The sequence below is a fragment of the Lynx canadensis genome, chromosome F1, assembly GCF_007474595.2.
Source record: "Lynx canadensis isolate LIC74 chromosome F1, mLynCan4.pri.v2, whole genome shotgun sequence".
Taxonomy (NCBI): Eukaryota; Metazoa; Chordata; class Mammalia; order Carnivora; family Felidae; genus Lynx; species Lynx canadensis.
In genome coordinates, this window is record NC_044319.2 from 68,882,746 (window position 1) to 68,910,603 (window position 27,858).

The 27,858-nt window shown below is 55.2% G+C and overlaps 4 protein-coding genes, 1 long non-coding RNA gene and 1 other non-coding gene across 12 annotated transcripts; 4 read left to right on the plus strand and 2 right to left on the minus strand.

The window, feature by feature from the left end:
• Window positions 1-1,841: 1,841 nt before the first annotated feature.
• On the minus strand, window positions 1,842-3,379 carry S100A1 (S100 calcium binding protein A1). The gene is given in 4 exon segments (XM_030302920.1): window positions 1,842-2,148; window positions 3,236-3,313; window positions 3,316-3,357; window positions 3,359-3,379. Coding segments are annotated over 4 exon segments (285 nt in total). The 3' UTR covers window positions 1,842-2,004.
• Window positions 3,380-6,153: 2,774 nt separating this feature from the next.
• On the plus strand, window positions 6,154-13,664 carry S100A13 (S100 calcium binding protein A13). The gene is made up of 3 exons (XM_030302910.2): window positions 6,154-6,210; window positions 6,823-6,982; window positions 13,487-13,664. The coding sequence occupies exons 2-3, from the start codon at window positions 6,830-6,832 to the stop codon at window positions 13,628-13,630; spliced, it is 297 nt and encodes a 98-aa protein (XP_030158770.1). The 5' UTR covers window positions 6,154-6,210; window positions 6,823-6,829; the 3' UTR covers window positions 13,631-13,664.
• On the minus strand, window positions 11,986-15,930 carry LOC115505349. The gene is made up of 3 exons (XR_003965988.2): window positions 15,704-15,930; window positions 13,151-13,392; window positions 11,986-12,228 (listed from the first exon to the last, which is right to left on the minus strand). It is a non-coding gene; the product is annotated as an uncharacterized LOC115505349 (long non-coding RNA).
• Window positions 12,207-12,311, plus strand: LOC115505778. The gene has a single exon (XR_003966135.1). It is a non-coding gene; the product is annotated as a U6 spliceosomal RNA (small nuclear RNA).
• A 137-nt stretch (window positions 15,931-16,067) lies between the features above and the next one.
• Window positions 16,068-18,234, plus strand: S100A14 (S100 calcium binding protein A14). 4 transcript variants are annotated; one of them, XM_030302913.1, is made up of 4 exons: window positions 16,068-16,143; window positions 16,524-16,647; window positions 17,072-17,218; window positions 17,434-18,234. In XM_030302913.1, the coding sequence occupies exons 2-4, from the start codon at window positions 16,618-16,620 to the stop codon at window positions 17,569-17,571; spliced, it is 315 nt and encodes a 104-aa protein (XP_030158773.1). In that variant the 5' UTR covers window positions 16,068-16,143; window positions 16,524-16,617; the 3' UTR covers window positions 17,572-18,234. The 4 variants fall into 4 exon arrangements, with proteins under 4 accessions (XP_030158773.1, XP_030158772.1, XP_030158771.1 ...); XM_030302912.1 differs by having other exon boundaries at window positions 16,539-16,647; XM_030302914.1 differs by lacking the exon at window positions 16,068-16,143 and adding an exon at window positions 16,252-16,337 and having other exon boundaries at window positions 16,539-16,647.
• Window positions 18,235-19,283: 1,049 nt separating this feature from the next.
• S100A16 (S100 calcium binding protein A16) lies at window positions 19,284-24,455 on the plus strand. Of its 4 annotated transcripts, none has more exons than XM_030302915.2 (3): window positions 19,284-19,490; window positions 23,364-23,541; window positions 23,791-24,455. In XM_030302915.2, exons 2-3 carry the CDS (start codon window positions 23,389-23,391, stop codon window positions 23,947-23,949), a joined length of 312 nt encoding a protein of 103 aa, XP_030158775.1. In that variant the 5' UTR covers window positions 19,284-19,490; window positions 23,364-23,388; the 3' UTR covers window positions 23,950-24,455. The 4 variants fall into 4 exon arrangements, with proteins under 4 accessions (XP_030158775.1, XP_030158779.1, XP_030158778.1 ...); XM_030302919.1 differs by lacking the exon at window positions 19,284-19,490 and adding an exon at window positions 22,612-22,629; XM_030302918.2 differs by lacking the exon at window positions 19,284-19,490 and adding an exon at window positions 22,641-22,731.
• The last annotated feature ends 3,403 nt before the right edge of the window (window positions 24,456-27,858 follow it).

Below are 27,858 nucleotides of genomic sequence, written 5' to 3' on the forward strand. Positions count from 1 at the left end.
CAGGGAGCTGCTCACCCTCCCCAAGCAGACCCCGATCGCCGGGCGGCCAGGTCCGCGGCCAGCGGCGGGGAGGGAGGGCTGGCCAGGCGCTCCTCACGGGCAGCCAACGCGGAGAACCAGGACGCAGGCAAAGCCGTCTGGAAACTGCTTCCGACTCCACACCCAGGCGGGAGCCCTCGCGAGAGCCGGGCTGGGGGAGCAGGGAAGGCCTCCCGAACCCGCGGCCGCCCGCGGCCGCCTCGACGCTCCGACGCCCCCTCACCGCCCAGTCAGGGCCGCCGGCCCAGGGCCCCGCCCCCCGGGGCCTCCCGGGCCGTCCCGCCGCGGAAACGCACCGAAGGAAACGGACGCCAGTGCGCCTCCCGGGGCTGCCACCACGCCTGCGGCGCGCGGGCCGGGGTCCGGCCGAACCTGAGCTGACTGGGTGGGCGGTTGGTTAGAGGTGTAAGCGGTAGGTCGCTAGGTTAGCTCGTTGTAGCCGGGCGGCTGTCTGGTCGGCCGGTCCGCCTGCTCGCCCGGCCAGCCCTTTCCTGCCTTGAGTCTGTGCCACCACAGCCGCCGTCGCCGCCGCCGCCTCCCGCTCGCTGCCCAAAACAAAATGGCCGCCACGCCCAGAGCCGAGTGGGACCGGCTAAAATGGCGTCGACGCAATTACGTATGACGCCGGATCCGCGCACAGCTAGGGGGCGAGAAGGTTTGCGCTACGCCTGCGCGGGGATTGGGGCGGAGCCCTAGGGAGAAGACAGGTCCTTAGCCAAGCGGTGGCCGAGGTGCTCTCTGCTCCGCCCACGGAGGGGCGTGGCCAGTGGTTGCTGTCGGGGGTCGTCAGGGCGTTACGACCGCGGCCGCGCGGTTGTGTCCTGGTCCGCTGGCGGAGGTTCGGCCTCGCGGGCGAAGGTGGTTGTGTTTCCTTGCGGCGCCCCAACCCTGGCCGAGGCAGACCCTGTAAAACTGTTTAGTGGGGTTTGCCATCTCCCTCCCTGTTGGGGGGGCTGCCGCGAGCCGGGAGAGCGGGCTGGGGGTGGGAGGGAGGCACCAGTACCCTGCGCTCCTGTCTCTTCCCAGAACGTCGTTAGTTCTCCCGGCGGTGTCTGCGTCCAGCTCCCCCTCCCACGCCCTCTCCGCCTGTCAGTCATCCGCATTTGATGCAGACCTACCTGCGTTGGATTTTTCTTATGCCCAGGGATGCAATAGAAATACTCGCACGTTTGGGACGCCTGGGTAAACTCAGCCAGTTTGAGCTGGCACTCTTGATATCAGCTCAGGTCATGATCCCAGTGCTGTGGGATCCAGCCGGCTTCCGGCTCTGGGCTGAGCGTGGAGCCTGCTTGGGGATTCCTCTTCTCTCTGCTCCTCTCCCCAGCTCGCCCCCCCCCCCCATAAAAATAAATGTTTTAAGAATGAGCGAATGAACACATCTTCAACCCTTCTCCACATACGTGCCTCAGGATGCTTTTGTTTCATTCCTAGCATTTACGTGCATGTGTTAATGGCCTGGCATCCTGGACTTTATGAGAGGGTAAGGGTCGTGTTTGTTTGTTCACTACTACGTCCCCAGTTCCTACACGATGCCTAGCATATGGTAGGTCCGCAGTAGATATTCTTTGGAGATTGAAGGGAAATTCTTCTGGCTTTCTGGCTGAGAAGCTGAAGTCTCCTACATCTGCAGCTGGAACCTTGAGTGCCCGCCTTCCTACGCCTTGAGCAATCCTCAGCTAGGAAGATGTAATGTTTCCTTGACCTCTCTCCGAATAAGATCCCTTCCCAAATAAGGTGAATTGGGAGTGAGGTACCTTGACTTTCTCACTCACTTCCAGACTGCAAAGGAGACACACGGCAGCTGGCGAGAGAAGAGCCTTTAATTAAAGATGAGTTGCAGGCCGGGCCCACTACTCTTGCGCCCTCGGTGGAGGGTGGACAAGGGTAGGAGAGTAGGAAGGGAAAAATGGGGTAAGGGGGAAGCAGGGAGAAGGGGAAGGGCGCTGCCCCCTGGGGCTGTCCTGCTCAACTGTTCTCCCAGAAAAAGTTGTTACAGGCCACTGTGAGGGCAGCCACCAGCACCACATACTCTTGGAAGTCCACCTCCCCATCTCCATTCTCGTCTAGCTCTTTCATCACCTTGTCCACAGCGTCTGCATCCTTCTGGGCCTGTGGAGGGGGGAGATGGAGAGGTAGGTATAGAGAGAGGGGAATAGTACTGAATGAGGGGCAAGAGGGGTGGTTGATTGGGAAGAAGGAGGCAGAGATGAACAAGAGGGAGAACTACATCTCATTATGGGATTCTTCTGAGTCACCCTTCAAAACACACTTGTGGCCTCCTGTTGGCTACAGAATAAGCTTCTTAATGAGGCAGAGTAATAACAACATCAGTTACCTAGGTTTGGTGCCTAGGATGCAACAAGCTTCCAAGCATTGTCTAATTGTAAGGCAAATAGTATGAGGCAGGTTTCATTATTCCCCTACTAGACAAGAAAGAAATTAACACTTGGTGGTTAAAGAATGTTCCCAAGTCACACAGCTAGAAGCTGCCAGAGTCAGAATTGGAACCCAGGCCTGATAAAATCTCAAAGCTGGTTGACTTTCTACTGGCTTCTTTACCATATAAGCCCCTGTTAGCATTTGCAGCCTACTCTTCTGCACCCTTCACTCGGGTCAAAACCACTGAGCATGCTCCATATTCTTTTTCTTCCATGCTTCTGTTCATGCAGATACCTCCTAAAATGTCTACATTCGCCCTGATAATATTCCAGTGGAAATCTGTGGCTCAAGTAGCACCTCTTTGGAGGAGCCCACTTCAGTCAGGTTACTATTCCCCAGAATCCTTTCTGGCAATTCTGTTAAAGCTCTGAGTACTTCCTGAATGGTTGGCCCGAGACTTCACGGGGATGGGATCTCGTTGCCTCCTGTCAGCTGACGGGGGCCTCTTTTGGTCCTCCAACTCTGCTGTCTCCTGAACATTTCACTTCCTGGTGTTCATGGTTTACTTTCATGTGTCAGTGTTTCCCTTCTAGACTGTGAGCCTTGTTATTGGATGCATCTGCATAGGTCCTAGCACTTAACAGGTGATTAATAAGTTAGGGTATTTTTGTCTTGAGCCTGGAGGGGTAGGGAAGCCTGGAAAAACCCAGGAGAGAAGTCTGGAGAGGAAGGAGACAACTGGGCTGTGTTGGGAAGATGGAAGGGAGGTGGTCCCTCCACCCCTCACCCACTCCACCCTGTACCCCACTCTGCTTACGTCCAGGAAGCCAGAGAGCTCGGTCTGCAGCAGCTCTTTTAGCTCCTTCTTGCTCAGCTTGTACTTGTCTCCCCTCCTTGCCCGCAGTGGGCGTGGAACACGTTGATGAGAGTCTCCATCGCCGGTCTCCAGCTCTGAGCCCATTGTGCAGCTCACCTACCCACCCCCACCACGGAAGGAAGTTAGGGACCATGCTTCAGGCTATCTGGAGTCAGGGTGAGGGGAGCCCTCAGCCTAGCCCTGGTCCCACACCTGAAATAGCCACGAGATCAGAGCCACACCACAGTTTATCTTTCACTGAGATTTTATGACATGGCAACCTAACAGACCTGAATCTAGACTTGCTCTCTGTGTCCCTCAGTCCATATCCCAGCCAGAGGTAGTCAGGTTTGGGGCACAAAGACAGAGCAGCCGTGGCTGGCTCTAGAGGCCTGCGGTGGACTCTGGTGGTTCCTGGCTGCCTGGGCAGACACCGAGAAGGGTGGGGCAGGCAGGCAGGGATGGTCACAGGACCCTGCCAAGCTGCCTCTGGCTCTATTTTTACCCTGCTATGCCTGAAGCTCTGCTGTTGAGGGTGGTGGGCTGCACCCCCCTCTACGGCCTTGACTGCTGCCTACCCCTAACAAGGAGTCCATCTGGTGCCCTCAGTCAGCCTGACGGGAGAGAGTGGTGGCCCCGCGTGGCTGGCCCAAGGCTTCATGGGGAGGGGGGATCTCACTGCCTCTGAGTTTCCTATCGGCAGACTGGGACCTCTTTCGGTCCTTCGACTCTGCTCTCTCCTGAACATGTCACTTCAGCTTCCCTGGGGTGCATCTCCATGACCTCTAGTTTGGTTTCTCTTCCTTCTCTGCAGAATCAGGCCTCCCATCGGGTGATGGTGGGAAGGGAGAAGAAATGTGGACCGTTTCCTCAGAGCCAGGGCTCCCAGGGAGGGGGGAGGAGACCTCCGGGGCTTCATCCCTGCTCCTGCCTACTTACTCCCCACCCCTAGGCCCGGCCTGGATGAGGTGAGGACAGTGACAGCTGGCAGAATAGGGCTGGTAAATGTTGGGGGCTGGGAGGTAAACAGCTGAGTGCATCCTCTGAGTTCAAGGGACTGGAGAGAAGGAAGAAAAAAATGGAGGGGTTTGTCGAGGAGAGGGGGCCAACCCAGGAGGCCTCTTTCTTTTGGCCTTAGGATGGTCAGCCCCTCCACAGCCTCAGGGGGCAGCTCAGGTGTCTGAGATCAGGTGTCCTTGTCCTTCCTCAGGCCTAAGGGGCTGAACAATGGGCCCCTGATCGAATGACATTCCAGCTTTACAATGGGGACCTTGTGAGTGTCACCTGAACTCTGGGCATGAGAAGCAGTTGTCACAGAGACATGGGGGAGATGGAACCCAAGCTGGGGCTGATGGAGGGGATAAGGGGCGCGTGTGTGGGAGGGCTCTTGGTGGCTCAGTTATTGGCCCATCCCGGAGGGGGCACTTAGAGGTTGCCTGGAGCCCTTGAGGAGCCAGGGATGTTATGCAGGGCCATTTGGAGAGGACTTTGGCAGGGAGTGGCAGACGGGAAGACAAAGGGAAAGACTTGAAGGAGAGAGAAGTCTGGAAGTCTGGGCCAAGGAAGGAGGAGGAGACAGAGGGGGTCATGTGAAAGGAGAGTTGGGAATGGGTAGAGTACCCTAATGCCCTCTCCTCCTGATACGTCACGGCCCATGCTCTCCTACCCCGCGGCTTTCTCTGGGACCCGGGCTCTTGGCAAGGCTGCGTGCCGGTGGGGGTGGGGGCAGAAACAGCAGTCCCATTTGCTTTCTGAGCCTCCTGGAAGCAAAGTGGGAGCTGGGTCCCCTCCGCAGGTCCTGGGAGATCCAGGGAACCTTGGGAAGCACTCTGAGGGCGCTAGTAGGAGAACTTGATCTCCTGGAAGCTTCCTCCTTCCCTGAGGACCACCACAGACCTCCCTCTGAACTTGACTGGCTTCCCCTGTGCTACTGTCTAAACCCTGTCTCCCCCAAATCCCAAACTGCTGTCGCGGGAGCCCCTCCCACACGCTCAGTGCACCCCAATGCTGTTGCCCCTACAATGCTGTTGCCCCAATACTGTTGCTGTTCAGGAGCTCTGCTGAAGTCCCCTTTCCCCCCAAGCTGGCCACAGCAGGGACCCAGTGCAGATGGAGCAGATACTCACTGTCAGCCTTGACCTGAGGTGGGAGCAGGTTCTGGACAGACAGACCAGTCTGCAAATGTGGCTACCAGAGCTGTGTGGGGAGACCTGTGTTCGGTCCCTCCCCGCGCGGCCCCCCTCCCCGCCAGCCCACCCCTTCACAGACAGACACCCCGCTGGGGCGAGGGGCCAGGAGTGGACAGAGGCGCCCTCTGTCTCCAGGGCTGGAACAGGCCGCCCTGTGTCCTCTTTCCAGCCTCGGGCGCCTCCCCCGGCTCCTGGGCCCCAGGGAGGTGGGAAAGGTCCTGGGAGGGTCACGGAGAGGCCCTCTCACCACCACTGCGTGCAGCACGGGCAGCACAGGGGAGGATCCCGCCGAGGGGGTCTCAGCGAGGGGCCCTAACCCTCCATGAATCATTTAATCCTGGGACTTTTAGTCTGACTCCCCGCTGACAGATTTCAGTCCGGGGCCTCCTGCACGGAGGTCTCGGCCAGACCCCCGCCCCACCCCGCCCCCGCCTCCGTGGGAGCCTCTTGGGGGTCTGGGGCTGCAGGGTCCTGTTCAGGATCCTCCCCTCGGAGGGGCTCTCTGTGGGGTCTCTCAGCTCCAGAGTGGACGTGGTGGGGGGTGGTGGTGGGACGGCAGGGGTCCCGGGGCGCGCGCGTAGGCCGGGTGGGCTGGGGGACCCGGGACCCCGCCCCGAGTGCAGGGGGTGGGGTGGGGGCGGCGGCGGGCGGCGGGAGGCGGGCCTGGGCGGTCTCCTCCCTCCGGGATCCGGGCAGAAGCGGACACCTCGGGGCTGGGCTGGGGCGCTGCCGCCTCTCCCCGCCGCGGTGAGTCCCGGATCCCCATCCTGGGGGGTCGGGCGCCTCTCTGTCGTGGGGCTCGCGGGCCCGTCCCCGAGCCAGCTCGGACCGGGGTGCGGGAGGGTTTGGGGGCGCCCGGCCGCCGTCCTCGCTAGGGGGAGCGGCGGCTCGGCCCTGGCGCCTGCCCCTGCCCGGCGGGGTCCCCGCGGCCCGACCGCAGGCCTGACCCCGGCCACCCCGCCCGCGACACAGCCCGGGGCATGTGGGCGGGCCGGGTCACTGTACAAACAAGCTTTGGAGACAGCCGGCCCTCATGACCCCTGGGGGGCCGGTCTGAACCTCCGAGACAGGGCCCTAGGGACCAAAGTGCCTCCTCTCAGAGGAGTCTGGAGACCTTTTGAGACCAGCACGGAGGGGGCCTCTAGGACACAGACACTTGGAAAGGACCACCCAGCTCAGACCTGGAGAGGATGGGGTTTCTGGAAGCACACACCTCTTCCCTGCCTGCACTGAGCTGTTTCCTGGCCCCCTGCCCCAGGCCCCATCCCTGTCCCATCCCACCTGCCCGGGAAGGTTCCTTGTGGGCTGGGACAGGCTGGCCTAGTCTGACTCTCCCTTTCTCTCTTCCCTGTCCTCCAGGGTCCCGATGGCAGCCGAGCCGCTGACTGAACTGGAGGCGGCCATCGAGACAGTGGTCACCACCTTCTTCACCTTTGCAGGGCAGGAGGGCCGCAAGGGCAGCCTCAGCATCAATGAGTTTAAGGAAACTGGTCACTCAGCAGCTGCCTCACTGCTCAAGGTAGGTGGGGGTCTCTGGGCCTGAGACTTTGGGGACAGTGGCTGCCAGACGCTGGGTATATGAGGCAGGGTGATATTATGGGCCTGATCGTGTGACCCCAGGTATTTGGTGGACAAGGGGTGGGTGACTACATGTGTAAGGATTCTGGTGTGTGTGTGTGTGTGTGTGTGTGTGTGTGTGTGTGTGTGTGTAACTAGGTAACACTGTGTCAGTGTGAGTGCAAGTGTGTCATTGGGCTTTGCGTTCCATCAGACAATGCTGTTGGGTTCTCGAGTATGCTCTGTGCCTTTCTGGTCTCATTTCCCCAACACAGGGGTGGACCCAGAGGTGGCTTCCAGGAGAGTTACAGACCATCAGAGCTGGAAGGAGGCCAAGACAAACAGTCCAAACTCCTCACTTCACGTATTTGGAAATTGAGTCTCAGCTGTATGTACAAAGGGGTTTGTGAACAATAAAAACACAGTCAAATTCAGCAGAGATAGATCTCAGAGTAGGAGAGACCTGTAAGTAATCCATGATTGCTTCTCACCCCCTCTGGGAATCCCCTCAATAATGTGCCTGGTAAGGTCATTCCTTCTCTCCTACTCACTGGACAGAGTAGGGATTTAAATTTCATCCACTCTGAGTTGCCTCATCATCCCAGTCTGTTAACAGTTTCTGTTTCATCCCTGCTGAGAATTCACAGGCACGTAGGAGGGTGTGAATATGGATAAAAAAGCAAAATCACAAGCAAGTTTTGGAGACTCAGTCCATCATCTGCAAAATCCCCTACATTCTTAGACTTCTCGGCTCCTTCCCTTTCTCTTCTCTCAGGAAATGAGACACCACTCAAGGTGCAGTGTTCCCCAGAGCCCTGTCAAATACTGACTGGTTTTTCCTCCAAACCCAACTCCCCTTGGGCCTGGAAATGCAGGAAGTGACCCCTTTGCTTTTGGTGACTGCTTCCAGATCTCAGTTTCTTCCTCTTCCTAAGACGTGCAGCTTCTGGGAAGCTCCTGTGCCACCTGCCCCGCTCCTTCCTGAATCCCTTATAACTCTGCAGCTCCTGCCTTGATGTTTTTCTTCCCATCGCTGCTTTTGCAGTGTGCACGCAGACCATTCATGCAACACCTGGGCCTTTCAGGGACTTCAACCCCTCGCTTCCAAAGACTCCGTCCTGCTTCTGAGCAGCCCTCTCTGTTGTTGCTTCAGATCTTGTCATTACCAGAATAATGCCCCACCTCCCAAATCTCGGTCTCCTTTCTCAGAGCATCACCTCCTGCCGTTCCAGTTCTGTTCCTCCACTCCAGCCCTTCCTGGACTCCACCAGGACCTTCAGTCTTCGGACCTTGTCACCTGTCCTTCCACATGTCCCTCATGTCCGCAGTCCCTCCTCACTCAGCTGGGCTGTAAGGCTTAGCATGGAAATCAGTCCCCCGGTCACGGCCCACCCTTGATTCTGTTCCTCTCTGTCCTGGTTTTTTGGCAGAATCCCAACCCAGGTTAAGTCCAGCATTTCCTGTTCATTAGCTTGATGGTCAAATCTACCATTCTCTCTCAGATCCAAAATAAAGCAAAATTTCCACTCTCAGAGGAAAAAAAAAAAATCAGTCAGTCCACCAGTCTACCTGCCATTCTGCATCTGCACTTTGGTGTAGCTGAATCTGGCTGGATGAAAAGATGTTGCCATGTTACTTGTCAGACTCTGTCATTTTTACTAATATTATTTAAAAAATTAAAAAAAAATTAATGTTTATTTTTGAGAGAGACAGAGACAGAGACAGAGCACGAGCGGGTCAGGGGCAGAGAGGGAGCGAGACACAGAATCAGAATCAGGCTCCAGGCTCCAGGCTCCAAGCTGTCAGCACAGAGCCTGGCGTGGGGCTCGAACTCTCCAACAGCGAGATTGTGACCTGAGCCAAAATCAGATGCTCAACCAATTGAGCCACCCAGGTGCCCCTATTAATATTATTTTTTAAATTGAAGGATAGTTGACATACAATGTTGACTTGTCTGTCTTTAAATCTGTGGCCGCAAACTCCAAGGGAACTCTTGGCACAGCCTGCCAATTCTGCTACATTTCCCCAGTTGGTTCATTGACCAGCTCTTTCAGATGGTAATTTCACAACTTTTCCTCCCTCCTCAAACTCCAGTCCCTCTTTCCACAGTCTCCCTCTCACTGAGAAATGTTCTCAGACAAATAACAGCCATCAGGAAACTTCTTTGTACTGCCTCCCAAGTCTACCAAAGGTCAGCATGTACCCTGCCTTCCTTCCTGCTCCCTGAAGCATCTGTCTCTGCCCCTGAGGCCAAGCCCTCCTATGCTGCCGGACTCCATTCCTCCTCACCAGCTAAAATCTCTACTTTTTCGGTTCCTCCTCTCTCTCGCATCATCAATTCTCCCTCTCTACCAGATTGTTCTGATCAGTTTTCCAATATATTGTAATATCTCCCATCTTAAAAAAAGAAAAAACACCCTTTCTTGACTCTGTAACCCTCTGCAGCTATGCCTTCCATCTCTGCAAAAATCAAAAGCAGCAAGGCTTATTTATACTCTGGGCTCTCCTGGCCCCAAATGCTCATTCCTCAGGCATTTGCCAGGCTTATTCTTCACTGAACCCAGATTTCTGCTCAAATGGCAAATCCCCATCATGGCCTCCCCTCACTTCTGAGGGCAAAGACCACCTCCCTTGTGCTTTATTCCTTTACCCTCTTTTATTTTCTTCCAGAATACACCTATCACAACCCGACTTCCATCACATACTTACATTTACCAAGGGTGTGCGTCCCATGAAGGAAAGGAATCTGCTCACTGTTTTATCTCCAGCACTTAGAGCAGTGTCTGACTTCTGGTAGGCGCTCAGCAAAATATCGAGTGAGTGAAATTGTAAAAAAGTAAGAATTTTTGTTGAGTGAGTAAATGAATAAATAACATCTTACCTACTGTTCTACAAATGCCTTTTTAAAATGTAACAGTGCGGGGCGCCTGGGTGGCTCAGTTGGTTGAGCTTCGGACTTCAGCTCAGGTCATGATCTCGCCGTCTGTGAGTTCGAGCCCCGCGTTGGGCTCTGTGCTGACAGCTCAGAGCCTGGAGCCTGCCTTGGATTCTGTGTCTCCCTCTCTCTCTGACCCTCCCCCATTCGTGCTCTGTCTCTCTCTGTCTCAAAAATAAGTAAACATTAAAAAAATTAAAAATAAATAAAATGTAACAGTGCACAAAGGATATTTCCCATTTGAAGAAAATGATGCACTGTATGTAATGGTATGTAGACTAACACAAATTTATGTGGCAAATTTTCTGTTGATGGACGTTTCTTGTGTCCATTTTTTCCCTTTTGCAAACATCCTTGTTTATATATCTTTACGTACTTGAGGGAAAATATCTATAGGGTAAATGTCTCCCAGTAGAAATATTAGGTCAAAAGGCATGTTTGTTTTTCTTTTTTTTTTTTTTTATTTTTTTTTCAACGTTTATTTATTTTTGGGACAGAGAGAGACAGAGCATGAATGGGCGAGGGGCAGAGAGAGAGGGAGACACAGAATCGGAAACAGGCTCCAGGCTCCGAGCCATCAGCCCAGAGCCCGACGCGGGGCTCGAACTCACGGACCGCAAGATCGTGACCTGGCTGAAGTCGGACGCTTAACCGACTGCGCCACCCAGGCGCCCCATGTTTTTCTTTTTTTTTTCTTTTTTTTTTTTTAATTTTTTTTTCAACGTTTTTTATTTATTTTGGGACAGAGAGAGACAGAGCATGAACGGGGGAGGGGCAGAGAGAGAGGGAGACACAGAATCGGAAACAGGCTCCAGGCTCCGAGCCATCAGCCCAGAGCCCGACGCGGGGCTCGAACTCACGGACCGCGAGATCGTGACCTGGCTGATGTCGGACGCTTAACCGACTGCGCCACCCAGGCGCCCCTTGTTTTTCTTTTTTATAGATAGTTCCAGTTTGCCTCCCAGCAAGGTTGTCATCAGGCTTCAAGGCCACCAGTGCATGCGAATGCCTGTTTACTCACGTCCTTGCCTAAATTGGGTCTTATCAGACTTTTAATTTTTGCTAATCTGTGAAAATGATATCTTGTTCTGATTTATACTTTTAAAATTCTGAGTGAGATGGAATATTAAAAAATATTTTTGACAGATATGCATAATCCTTATTCTGTGACCTGCTTGTTTATTTCTTTCATTAAAGAGATTTTCTTTTTCTAAACTTTATATGTTTATTTAGTTTTTAGAGAGAGCTAGAGTACAAACAGGGGAGGTGCAGAGGGGAGGGAGACAGAGGATCCAAAGCGGGGTTTGTGCTGACAGCAGAGAGCCCGACGCGGGACTCGAACTCATAAACCGCAAGATCGTGACCTGAGCTGAAGTCAGACATTCAACCGACTGATCCACCCAGGCACCCCTCTAATAGTTTTTTAAAAAGGGGAAAGAAATAGAGAGTAGTGAATGAGAGCGTAAGCTTTAAGTCAGACAATCTAGGTTCAAATGCAGATTCTAGCTTGTCATCCTTGGTTATTTAATCTTTCTGAGCCTTAATTTACTTTTCTTAATTAAAAAATTTATTTTAATGTTTATTTATTTTGAGAGAGAGAGAGACAGACAGACAGACAGACAGAGCATCAGCAGGGGAGGGGCAGAGAGAGAGAGGGAAACACAGAATCAAGAGCAGGCTCCTGGCTCTGAACTGTTAGCACAGAGCCAGACATAGGGCTCGAACCCACAAACTGTGAGATCATGACCCGAGCCGAAGTCGACACTTAACTGACTGAGCCAGTCAGATGCCCCATGAGCCTTAATTTCTTTTTTTTTTTTTTTTTAAATTTTTTTTTTTTTCAACGTTTATTTATTTTTGGGACAGAGAGAGACAGAGCATGAACGGGGGAGGGGCAGAGAGAGAGGGAGACACAGAATCGGAAACAGGCTCCAGGCTCTGAGCCATCAGCCCAGAGCCTGACGCGGGGCTCGAACTCCCGGACCGCGAGATCGTGACCTGGCTGAAGTCGGACGCTTAACCAGCTGCGCCACCCAGGCGCCCCGAGCCTTAATTTCTTATCTGTGAAATGGACTCATAATAATACCTTCCTCATTGCATTGGTCTTGCATTTATTCGGTCAATATTTATTGAGCACCTATTATGTCCTGTCCTGATGCTGTCGTAGGCTTTGGGTTACAATGGTGAACAAGATGGACAAGGTCCCTTTCATTTTAGCAGATCATGAAGATTAAATGGAGTAAGGCATTCTGCTTGCTTCGGCACAACATATACTAAAATTGGAACAATACAGAGAAGATTAGCACGGCCCCTGTGCAAGGATAATACGCAAATTTGTGAAGTATTCCACATTTAAAAAATAAAAATAAAAAATGGAATAAGGCATGTAAAGCGTTTAGCATAAGGCTTGGAACAGTCGGCACTATTAAGTGCTTACAACTGTTGAAATGTTAGCTGTTATCACTGTTTTGGTTTTTCCTTTTATAATTAGCAATTATATAATTGCTAATATAGTAAGAGGTGAATTTTCCTTTTCTTTCCTAGTACTTATACCTTTCATTTCTTTCTCTTGATTAATTGTATGTTTTTTCCCCTCCCAATATAATGTTACACTGGGCATCTTGCCTTCCACTGGTATTGCTTATAAGTATTTTACGATTAAGCATGAATGTGGCTTTTTAAAAGGTCTTTCTTAGCTTTTCTATGAATGAGCTTTAGCTTCATGCCTTCTGTAGATTTGGTAAGACTTCTCTGCCTTCATTCACACATTGATTAAAATATTGAGTATCGGGCTCTGCCCGTGGCGCCCTTCTCTAGTTTGACATTGATCCATTGTTCAACAGCTTATGTTTTGGTTGTGATCGTTCATCTAGCAACAGACCCTTTGATCATGGGTTCAGTTTACAGTATCCTTTGATGTCACAGGCCTGTCATGAGAGGCTTTGTCAAAGACCCTGCAGAAAACCAGATACCCCACGTCTTTGCCATTCGCCTGATCCACCAGGCTAATAACCGACCTGGTAAGAATGAGACTACGTTAGGGTTATACAAATCAGTGGCTTAGGACTGTGAATTTCCCTAGCTTTCTGTGAAGGAAGAAGGTGGCCTGAGAAGGCTCTGAGGATGGCCTGCATGGGTTCCCTGAGCACCCTTGAGCAAATCCCAAGTGCCGTGGTGTGCCGGAGCCCATCTTACCTGTAGGCAACAGTTCATTGTGTGCACCTCTTCCCAGCTCTGTGTTCGGTGACTTCATGGCTGTGGTTCGTAATCGGCCACGGTGGGAGTATTTGCATGCTGGCAAACACTACAAGTCAGGTCCTCTACTCCCTCTGCTGCTGCCCTTGGAGCCTAACCAGTTTGGAGAGGTTAGTAACTGCTAGACCCCTGGCGGCACTGTTCCGGGGCTGCAACCTCGTCCTGAACGCCTGGGGCAGGTCCTAGGTGAAGAGAATGGACATTAGCAGTTCTTTCCTCTCTCCCTATCTCAGGAACTCTTTTCTAACCCCACGTTTCCTGTTGATGTCTCCTCAGGATGTGGACTCCTTAGATGAGAAGATGGAGAGCTTGGATGTGAATCAGGACTCCGAGCTCAAGTTCCATGAGTACTGGAGACTGATAGGGGAGCTGGCCAAGGAGATCCGGAAGGAGAAGGCCCTGGAGATCCGGAAGAAGTAAAGCCCCTGACCAGCATAGGGCCAGGCTGGCCAGGCAAAACCCCACTCCCCCCAGTATAGCTTCCTCCTTGAAACACAGATGTTTCTTGTTCCCACCCTACCCTGCTTTCTTCTCTTGAGAGGAGGTGGTCTGAGAGTGGGTCCAAAAATTTTGAGCTCTTTGTAGACCAGGGATGTTACTCATCTTTGAATATCATTCTGCAGCATCGAGCACCAGGTCTTGTACCGGGGAGGTGCTCAATAAATTAATGGTTGAGGAGGGGCTCCTGGGTGGCTCTGTCAGTCGAGCGAGCGTCTGACTCTTGACTTCGGCTCAGGTCATGATCCCATGGTTTGCGTATTTGAGCCCCTGCATCAGGGTCTGTGCTGACAGTGTGGAGTCTGCTTGGGGTTCTCTCTCTCTCTCTCTCTCTCTCTCTCTCTCTCTCTCAAAATAAATAAATAAATAAAATAAACAAATGGTTGATGAATGAGTATATGAAAGGAAGAGAACAGACATCTGGGGCAGGCGAAGTGACTCTTACTCCACCAGGTGCCTCCTGGGGCCCAGGGGCATGGTCTCAGTTCACACTTTTCTTTTACCCGGGGTTTGTGTCATTGGATGATAACGGTAGCAGTGAACTTGTGTTGAGGACTTGCTGTGTGCCAGGCACAGTACTAAACACTTTTCCTGCGGTATCTTTGTGAGTTGATTCTCACAGCCCTTTGAGGAAAGGTACTGTTTTTAAGTTCTGTATTGAAGATGAGGAAACAGATTTTAGAGAAGTTCGCAGACAAGAAGAGGTGGAACTGGGTTGAAATTCCAGAGCCTCTGTGATGAACTGGGATCCTCTCCGGATGGGTGGTGTGGGACCACTGGGCCCTCTTCTCCTCCCTCCCTCCATAGCAGGGGTGAAGCAGAAGAATGGACACAAGGTTCTGGTACGAAGACTGTGGGATGGGCGCCCCTCTCCCCACCCTACTTGGCTCGAGGGGCTTGTGGTTTGCACTGCCCGCCACCAGAGGGGGCAGGGTGGGGCAGCCCAGCAGGCACCGCCTCCCTGCAGCTGTCACTGCCGCTGCCTGGTGTCCCTCTGGGACAGCCATTACTCCTGAGGAACCTTCAGGCTGAGACAACCTCCCCACCGCACACCAAGGAAGGTTCCCAGGTTGAGACCTTCCATCTAAGTGCCCTCAGACTGAGAGACCTCAGAAGGACCCCTAGGCTGGCACTGAGGGGCCATTTGGCTGAGACATTCCAGAGTGGGTCTCACAGGGGGCTTCCCCCAAACCAGAGACCCTAGGAGAGACTTGACGAGAAACTCTTCAGAGGGACCCCTGGTTGAGGCACTCCTGGAGAAGCCCTCAGATTGAGAGACCCTCAGAGAGGTCCCCAGACTGAGAGCTCTCAGAGGAACACAGGGTGGCGTACTCTAGGGAGGGCTTTTTCATGGAGAGACGCTTTTAGATGCACTCGATTGAGGCCCGAAGTACAGGGGAGGCCTAGGAGGAGACACAGGGAGGGGCACTGGGAGACACACTTCAGCTTTGGGTCCCGCCTCATCCTTGCCTTGGCCCACACTAACTCCCCTGCTGCCGCTCTCCCTTCCCTCTCCCCGTATCCCCCATCAGGTGAGGAGGTCCCTTGGGGTGTGCCGAGGCTTCCTGGGATGTCATCCCCCGCACTGGATTGGGGGAGTTGGGTTCAGGAAGGCATGGGGTTCTGGGGGAGGGAGGAGTAGGCAGCCCGACCAGTTTGGAGAGGTCGTTAACAGCCAGATCATTCACCTGGGCCTCACACATGCTGGCTCACACATGCTGTGCATGCTGGCTGAGGGGAGCCCCAAGGGGGTCAGGACAACACTCAGTGTGGCCCCTCTGCCAGGCTGCCCTTCTCTGGCTCCTTCCTCACCTGTTGGCCATAGGAACTGCAGGCTTGGTGTCACTACCCAAATTGGCCCTGGTGGGAGGAATGTGAGTGAGTGAGTGTGTGTGTGTGTGTGTGTGTGTGTGTGTGAGAGAGAGAGAGAGAGAGAGAGAGAGAGAGAGAGACATCAAAGGACAGAGAGGTCTCTGGGGACCTCTCTCAACTCACATGTCTCCGGACCACAAGCCCTGCCTTGATCAGTCTCTGCTTTTCCTTCTTTCCTGATGTTGACTCAAAGCCCTTCCACTTCAATTCCTCCAGGCCTTTCTTCCCAGGCTCAACCCCACAGTCTTGCCAAGGCCCCCTTCTGCCTTCTCCAACCTCCCCTTCCCTTTCTCTTGCCTTGACTCTGCTTGCTGGTCTGGGGCCAGAGGCCACCCAGCCCCAGCCTCCAAGGGTTCCCTCCAATGGCAGAGTGGGCAGGCTCTCGGGGCTCTGGCCAATGGGGGGTGGGGCCGACAGGGCTGGCTCACAGCCCAGGCTGCTGCAATAGCAGGGGTGGCTTAGGGATGAGGCCCAGCCCTCTGCCTTCCCTCCCTGCCCCCAAGTATAAGAGCTGAGCTCAGGTGAGCTGACTCCTAGCGTCCGGTCCCAGCAGCTGCCAGCAGGTAAGGAGACATAGGCCTTTTCACCCAAAGGGCTGCCCCTGTCCAGAGGACACAAGTAGCCTATTCTACCCTGGCCTGCCAGGCGAAGGGCAGGGGGCCAGGTCCTGGACAATGATGGTGTGTGTGTGTGTGTGTGTGTGTGTGTGTGCGTAGCAGAGGAGAATGGTGGGAAGAACTGGGAAGATTGATCTAAGGTAAGGCCCAAAGGATTCCCTCTGAATAGGGGGGTCTGGGGGCTGTGATCTCAGCTCCTGGATCCTTCACAGGAACCAGGCCTTGTATGGAGTTGGCTCCGACCCCCTGAGCAAGGAACAGAATATTGAGGGTACAGCCAGAGGGGACAGTTGAGAAAGATATGCTGAGCCATCCCCTGCCCTCAGTCTTCCTCCTTCCAGGCAGATCATGAGCCATCGGCTCCTCTGAGGCCTGCTGTGGGACAACAGCGCTCTCACCGGGACGAGCACACCGGTCACCATGGGGCAGTGTCGGTCAGCCAATGCTGAGGTGGGCCCATTCGTGCCTGGACTTTCTGTTCCCATGCTCCACTCCCCGACCCTGAGGGTCTGTGTCCCCTCTTCTTGGCCTTGCCCCGCACTCTAGACCTTGCTCGGGAGACCCAGACTCTTCTCTCGTACCCACAGGGGTGATACACAAGGAACCCTCCTGGGAAGAGAGAGTCTGCCGCACGCTGGGACCTGCCCTGGGTGGGGGCTGGGGGGTGACGGGGTGGAAGCCTTGCCCAACTTGTGGCTCAGGCAGGGCAGGGGCCAGTGGGGGGAAGCGGGTTGGATGCCGGGCTCTGGAGTGGGTGGGAGCCTCTGTGCCTCCCAGCTGTCTTCTGCCCTATTGGCCTTGAGGGCCTTGGGGCGGTAGGGTGTCCTAGGGTGGACGTAGCCTCCCTGACACGAGTGATGTCCCCTGCCCTCAGGATGCCCAGGAATTCAGTGACGTGGAGAGGGCCATTGAGACCCTCATCAAGAACTTCCACCAGTACTCTGTGGAGGGTGGCAAGGAGACGCTGACCCCCTCCGAGCTACGGGACCTGGTCAGCCAGCAGCTGCCCCACCTCATGCCGGTACTGAGGGAGCGGCCCGCCCCAGGCAGCGCCCTGACTTCCCCTCCGGGTCTCCAAGGCCCCACCCACACGGCCCCTGGCACTAGCAACCCCAGCCCTTCCCAACTGCCAGTGCCAGGTAGGCACAGGTCCCGCCTCCTGCCCCTGGGCAGGGGTGCGGCAGGAGGATCAAAGGGTGCTGCCTCCCTGAGTTGTGGTGTCTTCCCTCCCCTCAGAGCAATTGCGGCCTCGAAGAGAAAATCGCCAACTTGGGCAGCTGTAACGACTCTAAACTGGAGTTTGGGAGTTTCTGGGAGCTGATTGGAGAAGCAGCCAGGAGCGTGAAGCTGGAGAGCCCTGTCCGGGGGAGTTGAAAACCTTCTTCTGGAATTCTTGGGGGGATGTTGGGGAAAGGGGACCTTAGAGACCGTGGGCCTAGAAACGCCTCTCCACCACCACCACCACCACCACCACACTATTCCCCAGTCTGCACCTGCCTCGCCTCTGCAAGGTTCAAGTCCTTAGTGAGCCTTCCCAGGGGTCTCTGTGTACTTCATCCTTGGGAGCTCCGTGGAACTCCATGAGTCCCCACCAGAGGGAGGCTCAGGGGATGGGGTGGGCCCAGGGATGGATGTGGCGAGATGCTGGAGGGATAAGGATGGGCTAAGGGCCAAGTAATTTGGTTGCGGGGAAGGTCAAAGAGGAACTGGGCTACTGGATATGATTTGAAGAAGAGGGCGGGGAATGGGGCTGGATATTTGGTACTAAAAGGAGTCTCTGAGAACCTAGCCTTCCTTATCTCTTCCCCAACCCAAATGATAACTTCTGTCCAGTGCTACGCCTTCCTTCTTCCAGCTCTGCCCCAGCCTCTTTCCAGGACTCTGTCCCTGGGCTAGGGCAGGGGAAGAGAGAGAGCAGGCTGGAGAGGGGAGGCTGAGGAGGGGGTGACTTTGGGAGAGGACCAGCTGGGTGCTTGGGCATTTAAAGAATGATGGTTGTTTTGTAACATGTGATTAATAAAAAAAACGGAAAAAGCGAAAGATGCTGTCTTGACTGGATACCTGCCCTACCTCAGTCCACGGGCAAGGGGTGGTTGGGTGAGTGGCAGAGCCCTTGGTGGCACAGGGCATGTGGGGCTGCAGTGGCTGCGGCAGAAGTGAATGGATTTGGGTCGAGGATGGGTGCCAGGCCCCAGAGCTTGGAGAGCTGGTCCTCTCTGGAGGACAGGCTCTTCTTTGCCAAGGGGCTGGTCCTCTGCCAGGAGGAGAGGGTATGTGTGCTCACCTGGGGAGACAGTTAAGACCCCAGACAGTTATGACCCCAGGTGTTCCCTGGGCGACCGGCAGCAAGGGAAACGTGGGGCTGAGAAACAGGCTGACCCGCCTGGGTTTGAAGCCAGCCCTGCCACTTACCATCTCTGGAGTGTTGGGCATGCTCTCAGAGTATCAGTTTGCTCATCTGTCAAATGGGGTATTAATATCTCTGAAATAAATCAGATTTGTTAGGAGGATAATGGACGCATCACGTGAAGTACTTAGCAGAGAGCTTGACACAGGGTGAGTGCCCCGAGCTGGAGTCTCCCTGGTCGGAGTGGACGGGTGGGTCCCCTCTACTTCCAGCTGCCGCCTCCACACGTTGACTAGCCAGTTTCCTTGGGTGTACTGGGGAAGGGCTGGAGGGGTGCAGAAGAATCCTCTGCTGCACGTGACAGGTCCTAGGAATGGGCGTCAGCTCCTGGTGGTCTGAACGGGGAGACGGAGACCAGGGGCCAGGTTTTGCTGCTGCCTTCTGACTGGGGCCCACAGAAATCAGGCATTACTCCTGAAACCCTAGCAGCAAGGAGGAGTCTGTGGTCAGCCAGGCTGGCCTGGAATGCTAACCGAAATCGCCTGTTGGGGGCCCTGAAACTGGGCTCCCAGTGACCCAGGTGAGCAGGGCAGGTGACACCCCTTTCTTTCTCCATTGACTGGGTTCTGCTCAGGCCCTGCAGGGCCAGCAGGGTGGGGTTGTGGGGTTGCCAGCTTCCACCACTCCCTCTGGGGTGGGGGTGGAGGGGTGTTAAAAAAGGTGTGTATCCCTTTAACAAGGGCCCAACCCCAGGGCCAAGTCAGAGGGAGCTCAGTCACTACCTCCCCACCGAGCCAGCTCCGCCAGGCACGGCACGGCCAGAGTGGGACAGATTCTGGGAGCGAAGCGGGGAGGAGTCCTGGGCCGGCTGAGTGGGGAGCCGCTTGGCGGTGCCTGAGTCCAGGCCCCAGAGCCCTGCCGGAGAGGAGGCAGTCCTGGGAGGCAGGTGAGCACCCCAGGCCTGTCCTGGGAGGTCTGGGGCTGCCAGAGAGGTCCTGCAGGCGTGGGGGGCCCCGGGGAAGGGGGCGGTGAGGAGGGCCTGGGGAGGGGGCCCTGCTAGAGACTGGGCAGGAAGGGTCTGTTAATTTTTAACTTTCCCGCAGGCTGGTTTGGGAATGGAGACTTCGGTGGGGTTGGGAGGTGGGGAGGCCTTCAGAGGGGTGGACGGGGTGGCGGGACCCCCCTCTCCCCAACCCAGCCGCTGACTGGGCTCTTCTCCAGGGCCTGGGCCACGGGGCAGAGAGCTCAGGAGCTCTGTCGCAGCTGCTCCGACCCTCCCTTAACAGAAAAAGGGCAAATGCGTGTTTGGGGCGGTCGGGGGTGGTCAGACCTGGATGTGGGCCTCACGGGCCGGCTCTGGGATCCGTGTCTTGGGAGGTGATGGGGTCCAGGAGGAACCGGGAAGGGCCCTGTGAGAGGAGGCAGGCGCCGGAGGCTTGTTTCCACTTCAGGACCCAGGCAGGCTGTGGCTTGATTGGCTTTGCCTGGCAGGGCCACCTGCGCCGTCTGCCTGTGCCCAGCCCGATAGGGCAGGGGTGCTTCGGGAGGGAGCTCCGGAGGTGCAGACCAGTGGGGCTCAGCCTTCCTCGCAGCTGGTAAAGAGAGGGGTGGCTGTCGGTGAGGCCAGGGCCCGCAGTGTGTGTGAGTGTCCACACCTCAGTCCGACCCCACTTGTCTGGAAGACGTTCCAGAGGAGCACACCCTGTCCTGTCCAGCAGGAGGGGTGGGGGATGTGTGAATTCCAGGCAGTGAGTCCTGTGAGGCAGGGGCACTTGGGTGAGACTTCAGTTTGAAACAGCCTTGCAAATAGAGTGACAAGTTACCGGCCCAGTTCGGATGCCACCTTCCCTGCATGTTGAAGGCAGTTGGGGCCAATGAGTGAATCAAGGGAGTGGGTGAGCAAGAAAACCAGTTCAGTGAATGAATGAATCAGTGAATGAATCCGGAAATGAATGATGAGGAGTGAGGGAACGAGTTTGAGGTCGATGGAAGGGACACAGAGAAGGCCGAACGTAGGCTTGGGGGCAGGCCAGACTCCAGAGAGGACGGTGACCAGGAGGCACGGAAGTTCAGGGAGGTCTCACGACACCTGGAAACAGTTCGGGATTCCAGCGGAGAAGTGTGGTGGGAAGAGAAGGTGGACTGGGGGGACTGTGCTGGGTGTTCAGGGCTCCAGACTGAAGGGGCTTGGGGTGGGGCGGTGGGGTTACAGGGGCGAAGATCCAGGGGCAAGGCTCAGGGCCCTGGAGGTTTTGGGAGAAGTCGGCAAGCTGGGCTGAGGTGGGCGGGGTTGGGGGCGGGGCCTCTCGGTTGCTCCAGGATGAGTCAGCCAAGGAAGAGACCAGGAAAACACTAGGGGAGGGCTGGGGGCTCCTGGTGGGAGGGCCCTTTGGAGGACAAGTGGTCCCCCAACCCCCACTTTTGGGGAAGGCTCTAATATACATGTCCACCCCGCCAGCTCTCAGGCCAGGACCTACCTCCTGCCAACCCTTCCTAGGAGAGGCTCGCGGGACAGCTTGACCCTCCCGCCTGGTTGGGCCTGGTCGGAGGGAGGAGCAGGTGCCTGCGGGTGGGTGGGGTGGCAGAGCCTGTCTCCTGGCCCCCAGGGGAAGGAGGGAGGAGGAGGCTAATGACACCTGACTAGCCCCCTCTGACATCCTTCCTTCAGAAAAAGCTTTGGAAAAGCGCTTATCCAGATGGTTATCTCCAAGAAGGTGGGGGGTGGATTACTGGGGACTGAGAACCTGGGTTGTTGAGGCAGGCAGCCAGAGGCCAGGTGGGGGCTGGGACCTGGATCGAGGGGGGCCGGAGGAGGCTCCCCTGGTCCGACAGACAAGATTCTAAGAAGACACGTGGTGAGGGGGTGGGTGGGCCAGGGGAGGGGCAGAGGCACAGCACCCCAGCCCCATTTCTTTCTCTTTCCTCTCGGGGACTATTTCCCCGCAGGGTTCCTCACTTAGGGAACAGGTCTGGGATGGTTAAGGGTTGGTGGGGGGGGGGGGGCGGTGGTTCTCTGAACCCTTTTCCCACTCCCAAAGTTGGTGGGGAGTAGGCTTGGCTGAGTCCTTGCTGAAGTGGGTGCAGCTTTCGGAATCCAGGGTTCTGGCCCTGGGTCTGGAGCACTCTCCAGTCAAGGGCAGCAGAGAACAGTTTCATGGATTGGAACTTTTTTCCTTCCTCACTTCTCACTTGTGAGTATTAGGGTGTTTGCAGGAACATTGAGCCTCACAGTCACACACTTCATAAACGAAGAGCACAGGGGAAAGAACGTGGTTTCCTGTAGCCCTGGTTCCATACTTTATCCTTCTGTGTGAGAGCAGAGTGGCCAGGCAGGTGAGGCAGGGAGGGAAGGGCAGGTTTCCCGTCGGAGACGCCCCTGCCTGCTCCTCTCTCTCTATCCTCCTCCCTTCCTACATTAGGGCCTAGTCCCTCCGGGTCACACCCTTCGTTCAGAAAGAGCCTCGTAAAAGAAATAACTTGGAAGGGTGGTCAGGGTCACTGGATACCTGGTAGCAGGGCTGGAAGGAGGTAGGATGTTATAGAACATCTGTCTTAAGGAAGCCGTTGGACCAGACAGTGCAGGTGGGAGGTACAGAAATTAAAAGCTGGGAGCTTGCATTTACCTAGGATTTTAGAAAATGGCCCTCAAGTCAATGAGTCGTGTCCTTTGGTTCAGTAAACGCAACGGTTGCATGAAAACACTGTCCTTGCCTCAAGGAAGGAGAGGGTTAGGGGAGAGACCCACAGCAGTTATGAGCCCTGTTACTGTCGGCTGGCATCTGTGGGGCCCGGGGAGCAGAGTGCCGGGGGCAGGGGCCGGGGCCGTGGCAAGGCCCGGCCAAGCCGACCTGTCTTCCGAGTTTCGCCACAGGATGTTCAGGCCCGGGTGGAGGCTGTGTCCACCTTCCCTTGCCAGGACCGAACGGGCAGGGTGGCTGTAGCTCATTCCTGGGCTTGGGGGCGGAGGGGAGGCTCATTTGCCCGGGGTTCACTTGGGGGGCTCTGGGCATGGGCGGCGACTGACAGAATAGACCCGCCTGTTCCCCTCATATCCTGTTATTCAGAAGGCTGTATCCGCTTGGACTGTGAGTGCCTTTTGTCCTGGGTGAGGGGGTGACGCGTGTGGCCTTTGGCTGGCTGCAGCCGTGTCTCCAGCTGGGGCAAAAGCAGGCTTGGCTCCTCTTTAGGTAATGGGGTGGGGGGGTCCTCGAGTCCTGCTGTGTGTTTCCAGGTGGGTATGAGGGAGGGCAGGCTAGCAGGGTGTGGCGGGGGCCTGCCGAGAGTCTGGCTTGTCCTTTCCCAGAGAGGGACAACCATGGCCTGGGCTCCTGCAGAACCTGCCCTGGTGCCTGGCCGGAGGGACTCGGGAGGGCCTAGGTTCCTGCTTTGTGGCCTGGGGCGGGGGTCTCAGGCAATGCTGGGGCTGGGGGATATAGCTGTCGGCCTCCCAGCCCCTTTGGCTCACCCGAGCAGTTTCTAGCTGTGCGCGCTCCCTGGGCAGGGGCCCTGGGTGGGTCAGCTGTGGAGACAGCAGAGGGGTGGGCCCCTCTTGTGCCCCCTTCCCATGGGAGCCTCCTGCTCTCGCTGGGGCTCTGACAGGCCCAGTGCCTGGGGCTGGGGCAGGGCCTGGAGAACCTGCCTGGGCGGTTGGGCTGGCGAGCACCTGTATCAGAGCAGCCACGCTGTTCCGACTCCAGCCTTACCCTGGTGCCGCCTTTTCCCTGAGGACCCGCCAGCCCAGGGGCCCAGGAGGAGGATGAGGGCAGGGGCCCCGAATTTGGCCTGTGGGGTCCTCACCTGCCCTCTTCTCGTCGCCCAGGCCCCGCGAGGAGTGAGGCAGTGAGATGGCAGACTGCTACACAGAGCTGGAGAAGGCCGTCGTGGTCCTGGTGGAAAACTTCTACAAATACGTGTCTAAACACAGTCTGGTCAAGAACAAGATCAGCAAAAGCAGCTTCCGGAAGATGCTTCAGAAAGAGCTTAACCATATGCTGACGGTGAGGTCCCCTCGCCTAAGGGCCCTGCCTACCCACCAGCCCCCACCCCCCCCAGTCTTGATCCTCGTGTGGTGTCCTTCCCCACTGCGGCCTCTGTCTTTTCAGAGTGACCCCCTGAACCAGCGGCTCACCACCGCCCAGGCCCCGGTCCTCTTGGGGTGCCGAGGCCTGACCAGGGAGGTCCTGGGACTGTGTGTGGCTGCCGCCCTCCGCACCGCTGACCACCCCCCCCCCCCACTTCCTCTCCAGGATACAGGTAACCGGAAGGCTGCTGACAAGCTCATCCAGAACCTGGACGCCAACCACGATGGGCGCATCAGCTTTGACGAGTACTGGACCTTGATAGGCGGCATCACGGGCCCCATCGCCAATCTTATCCGCCAGCAGGAGCAGCAGAGCGGCAGCTAGAGGACCCCTCCCACCGCCCCTCCACGCCCAGCCCCTGGTGCTCTTCCCGGGCTCCCCGCAGCCTCCTCCACCCACCCAGGCCCCCCTCCTCGCTCCTCCCCGCACGCCTCCTGCTGAACAGGGGAATGGGCCCCTCCAGAGTGTCGTGGTCTGGGGGTGCCTCCCAAAGGGTCTTAGTCCCTGGAGCCGCAGGCCCCGGGGGCCCCTCTGTGAGGCTTCAGGGCTGCTTGGGGTCCCCGCGAGTTTCCTGCTCAGTCCACCAACCCCTCCAGCGTCTGATGCTCTGCCTGATGCTGGGTGTCTCCTGACCTCTGCTTGGGGTCTCCCTGCCCCCCGGAAGCAGGAGCAGAGGCCTCTCCTCTTTCTCTCAGCCTGTGTGCTGGGGACAGAAGATTTCCAGGGACTGTGGGTCAGGGAACAGTCGAGCAGGGCTGCCCCCACCCCCGCTCCTGCTCACCACTGATGCGGTGGCAATAAAGGCTGGATTTGGAGTTTGTACCCCCTCACCCAGTCCCTTTGTGACACTCATTGAAACCTTTCCATTCCGTGGAACCTCCTCATTCCTTGGTGGTCTTTGCCCTGGGACCCGGAGGTAAGGGGGAATCTCACCTCAAGAGACCCCAAGGGCAGAGAGAAAGAAAGAAACCCCAGTGCCTGCCCCCCCCCCCCCCCCCCCCCCCCCGCCAGCCGCGGCCGGCAGCCCTGGGCCAGCAGCAGCCTCCCTCTCCCTCCGTGACGGGCCAGAGGCCATGCGTGCGTCACCGTCTCTGGGCCCTCATCCCCACGACCCAGACTCAGACTCCACTTCCAGGCGCACAGTGGGTCCCGTTAGGCCTCTTTGCATTTCCACGAGAGAGAGGCCGTGAGTCTTCGGCCTGGCGTCGTGAGCAGTGCCGGGGTCCTGAGCCGCCGTCAGCAGCTCACCTAACACCCGGAGAAGTCTGTGGGATGGGGAAGCAGGCGTGGAGGAAAGAGGGCTGGGTGAGGCCGGAGCTGGACTGCGAGGCCGAAGGGCAGTGGCAGCCTGTTGCTGCTGGAGGGGACAGTGCTGGCTTCTCCCTGTTCTTGCCCTGAGGGAGCCCCTGCTGTGGAGACACAGCACCTGTCCCCTTGGGAAGGCCGGAGGCAAGCAGGAGCCCCGTCTGTGGGCTCGATTCCAGCCTCGGACGGGGCACTCCACAGTTTCAGATTTGTTTTCAAAAGATGCACAGGCAGTTTCATTGAACTGCATTTATAGATCCTCAGGTTTGTAAGGTAATCTGCTTCAGGACAGGCCTGTGGTCAAGGTGGTGAGCAGTCTGTGTCCTCACCTCCCTTCGCAGTGACCCCCCCCCCCCCCAGTTAAAAGCGGAAGGCGTCCCCTGTCCTGAGGGTCGCTGTGCCGCCCAGAGTCCCCTCCTGAGGGTCGCTGTGCCGCCCAGACTAAACAGGGGACAACTTGCTCACACTTCTTTGGGGTGCCTTCTAATATACACTTTTTTTTTTTAAATTTTTTTTCAACGTTTATTTATTTTTGGGACAGAGAGAGACAGCATGAACGGGGGAGGGGCAGAGAGAGAGGGAGACACAGAATCGGAAACAGGCTCCAGGCTCTGAGCCATCAGCCCAGAGCCTGACGCGGGGCTCGAACTCACAGACCGCGAGATCGTGACCTGGCTGAAGTCGGACGCTTAACCGACTGCGCCACCCAGGCGCCCCTACACTTTATTGTGGTGAAATCACGTGGTATAATTTTACCCTCAACAACCGGATGTACCTCACAGTGTTGCCACCTGCACGTTGTTGCACAGCGTGTCTCGAGACCTCGTTCATCTCGCAGGACTGAAACTCGCTACCCCCCCAGCAACAAACCCCTCAGCCCCTGGCAACCACCCTTCCGCTTTCTGTTTCTATGCGTTTGGGTACTTCAGGTGCCTCAGATACGTGGAATCATGCCATATTTGTCCTTGTATGATCAGCTTGTGTCACTTATTGTAATGTCCTCATGGTTTATCTCTGTTGTTGCGCAAGACAGCGTCTCCTTTTTAACGGCTGGACGATGTTCTATTCTAATCTGCCACATTTTCTTCATCGTTCCTCTGGCGATGGACATTTGGTTTGCTTCTACATCTTGGGAGCACTAACAGCTCTTCAAGATTCTATTTCCAGTTCTTTTGGGTGTGTACCTAGAAGTGGATTGCAGGTAGCTCCATTTTCTATTTTTGAGGAGCTGGTTTCTGTAGTGGCTGCAATCATTTTACATTCCCATTAAACAGTGCCTAGGGTTTTGATTTTAAACTGGGTCATTTGTGTTTTGTTGTTGTTAATATTGAGCTGTAGCAGTTCTTTATGCATTCTTTTTCTTTTTATTTTTTTTATTAAAAAAAATTTTTTTTAACGTTTATTTATTTTTGAGACAGAGAGAGACAGAGCCTGAACAGGGGAGGGGCAGAGAGAGAGGGAAACACAGAATCAGAAGCAGGCTCCAGGCTCTGAGCCATCAGCCCAGAGCCCGACGCGGGGCTCGAACTCACAGACCGTGAGATCGTGACCTGAGCTGAAGTCGGACGCTTAACCGACTGAGCCACCCAGGCGCCCCTATGCATTCTTTTTAAAAAAGATTTTATTTTCTTATTTTATTGTCTAAATTAAAAAAAAAAATTAAGTAATTTCTGCATCCAGCGTGGGGCTTGAACTCACAACCCCAAGATCGAGTGTCGTGGCACACTCTACCGACTGAGCCAGCCGGGTGCCCCCTTGTATATTCTTGCTACTAACTTTTGTCCAATGTATGGTTTACAAATATTTCTCACCTCTTGTAGGCTACCTTTTCACCCTGTGGTTTCCTCTGCCCTGCAGAAGTTTTAACGTTTGATGTAATCCCATTTGTCTATTTTTGCTTTTGTTACCTGCTTTTGGTGTCATATCCAAGAAGTCATTGCCCCTTACAATATCATGAGAATTTCCCCTTGTGTTCTCTTCTAGGAGTTTTATGGTTTCAGGTCTTATGTTTAGGTTTTGAATCCATTTTGAATTAATTTTTGTGTGTGTGTGAGGTCTGGGTCCCGCTTCATTCTTTTTGTGTGTGGGTGTCCAGTTTTCCCAGCACCGTTTGGCAAAGACACTGCCCTTCCCCCTTGCGTACTCTTGGCACCCTTGTTGAAAATCATGCAACCAAATAAGCGAGGCTTTATTTCTGGGCCCTTAATTCTGCTCCATTGGTCTATATGTCTGTCTTTATGCCAGTTCCACACTGTTTTGATTACTGTAGCTTTGTAACATATTTTGAAATCAGGGTGTGTGAGGCCTCCAGGCTTGTTCCTCTTTCTCCAGGTTTTTAATGCTACCTGGGTCCTTTGAGATTCCATATGAACTTTAGGATAGTTTTTTTCTATTTGTGCAAAAAACCCCACACCTTTAGGATTTTGATAGGGATTGTATTGAATCTGTAGATCACTTTGGGTGAGGTAGATATTTTAATGATATTAAGTCTTCCAATCCGTGAGCACAGGGCTTCTTTTCACTTATTTGTCTCTTCTGTGTTTCAGTACTGTTTTGTAGTTTTCAGTGTACAAGTCTTTTGCCTGCTTGGTTAATTTCTAAGTTTATTATTCTTTTTGATGATGCTGTAAATGAGATTATTTTCTTAATTTCCTTTTCTGGACTTTTCACTGCTGGCGTGTAGAAACACAACTGAGTTTTGAGTGTTGATTCTGTCCCTGCAACTTTGTTGAGTGTGTTAGTTCTAACAGTGTCTTTAGGGTTTTGCACACATAAGATCACGTCTGGAAACAGAGGTGACTCTACTTCTTCCTTTCCCATTTGGACGTCTTTTATTTCCTTTCATTGCCTAATTGCTGCAGCCAGGACTTCCAGTGCTTTGTTGAAACAAAGTGGTGAGGGATGTGTCCTTGCACTGTTCCTGATCTT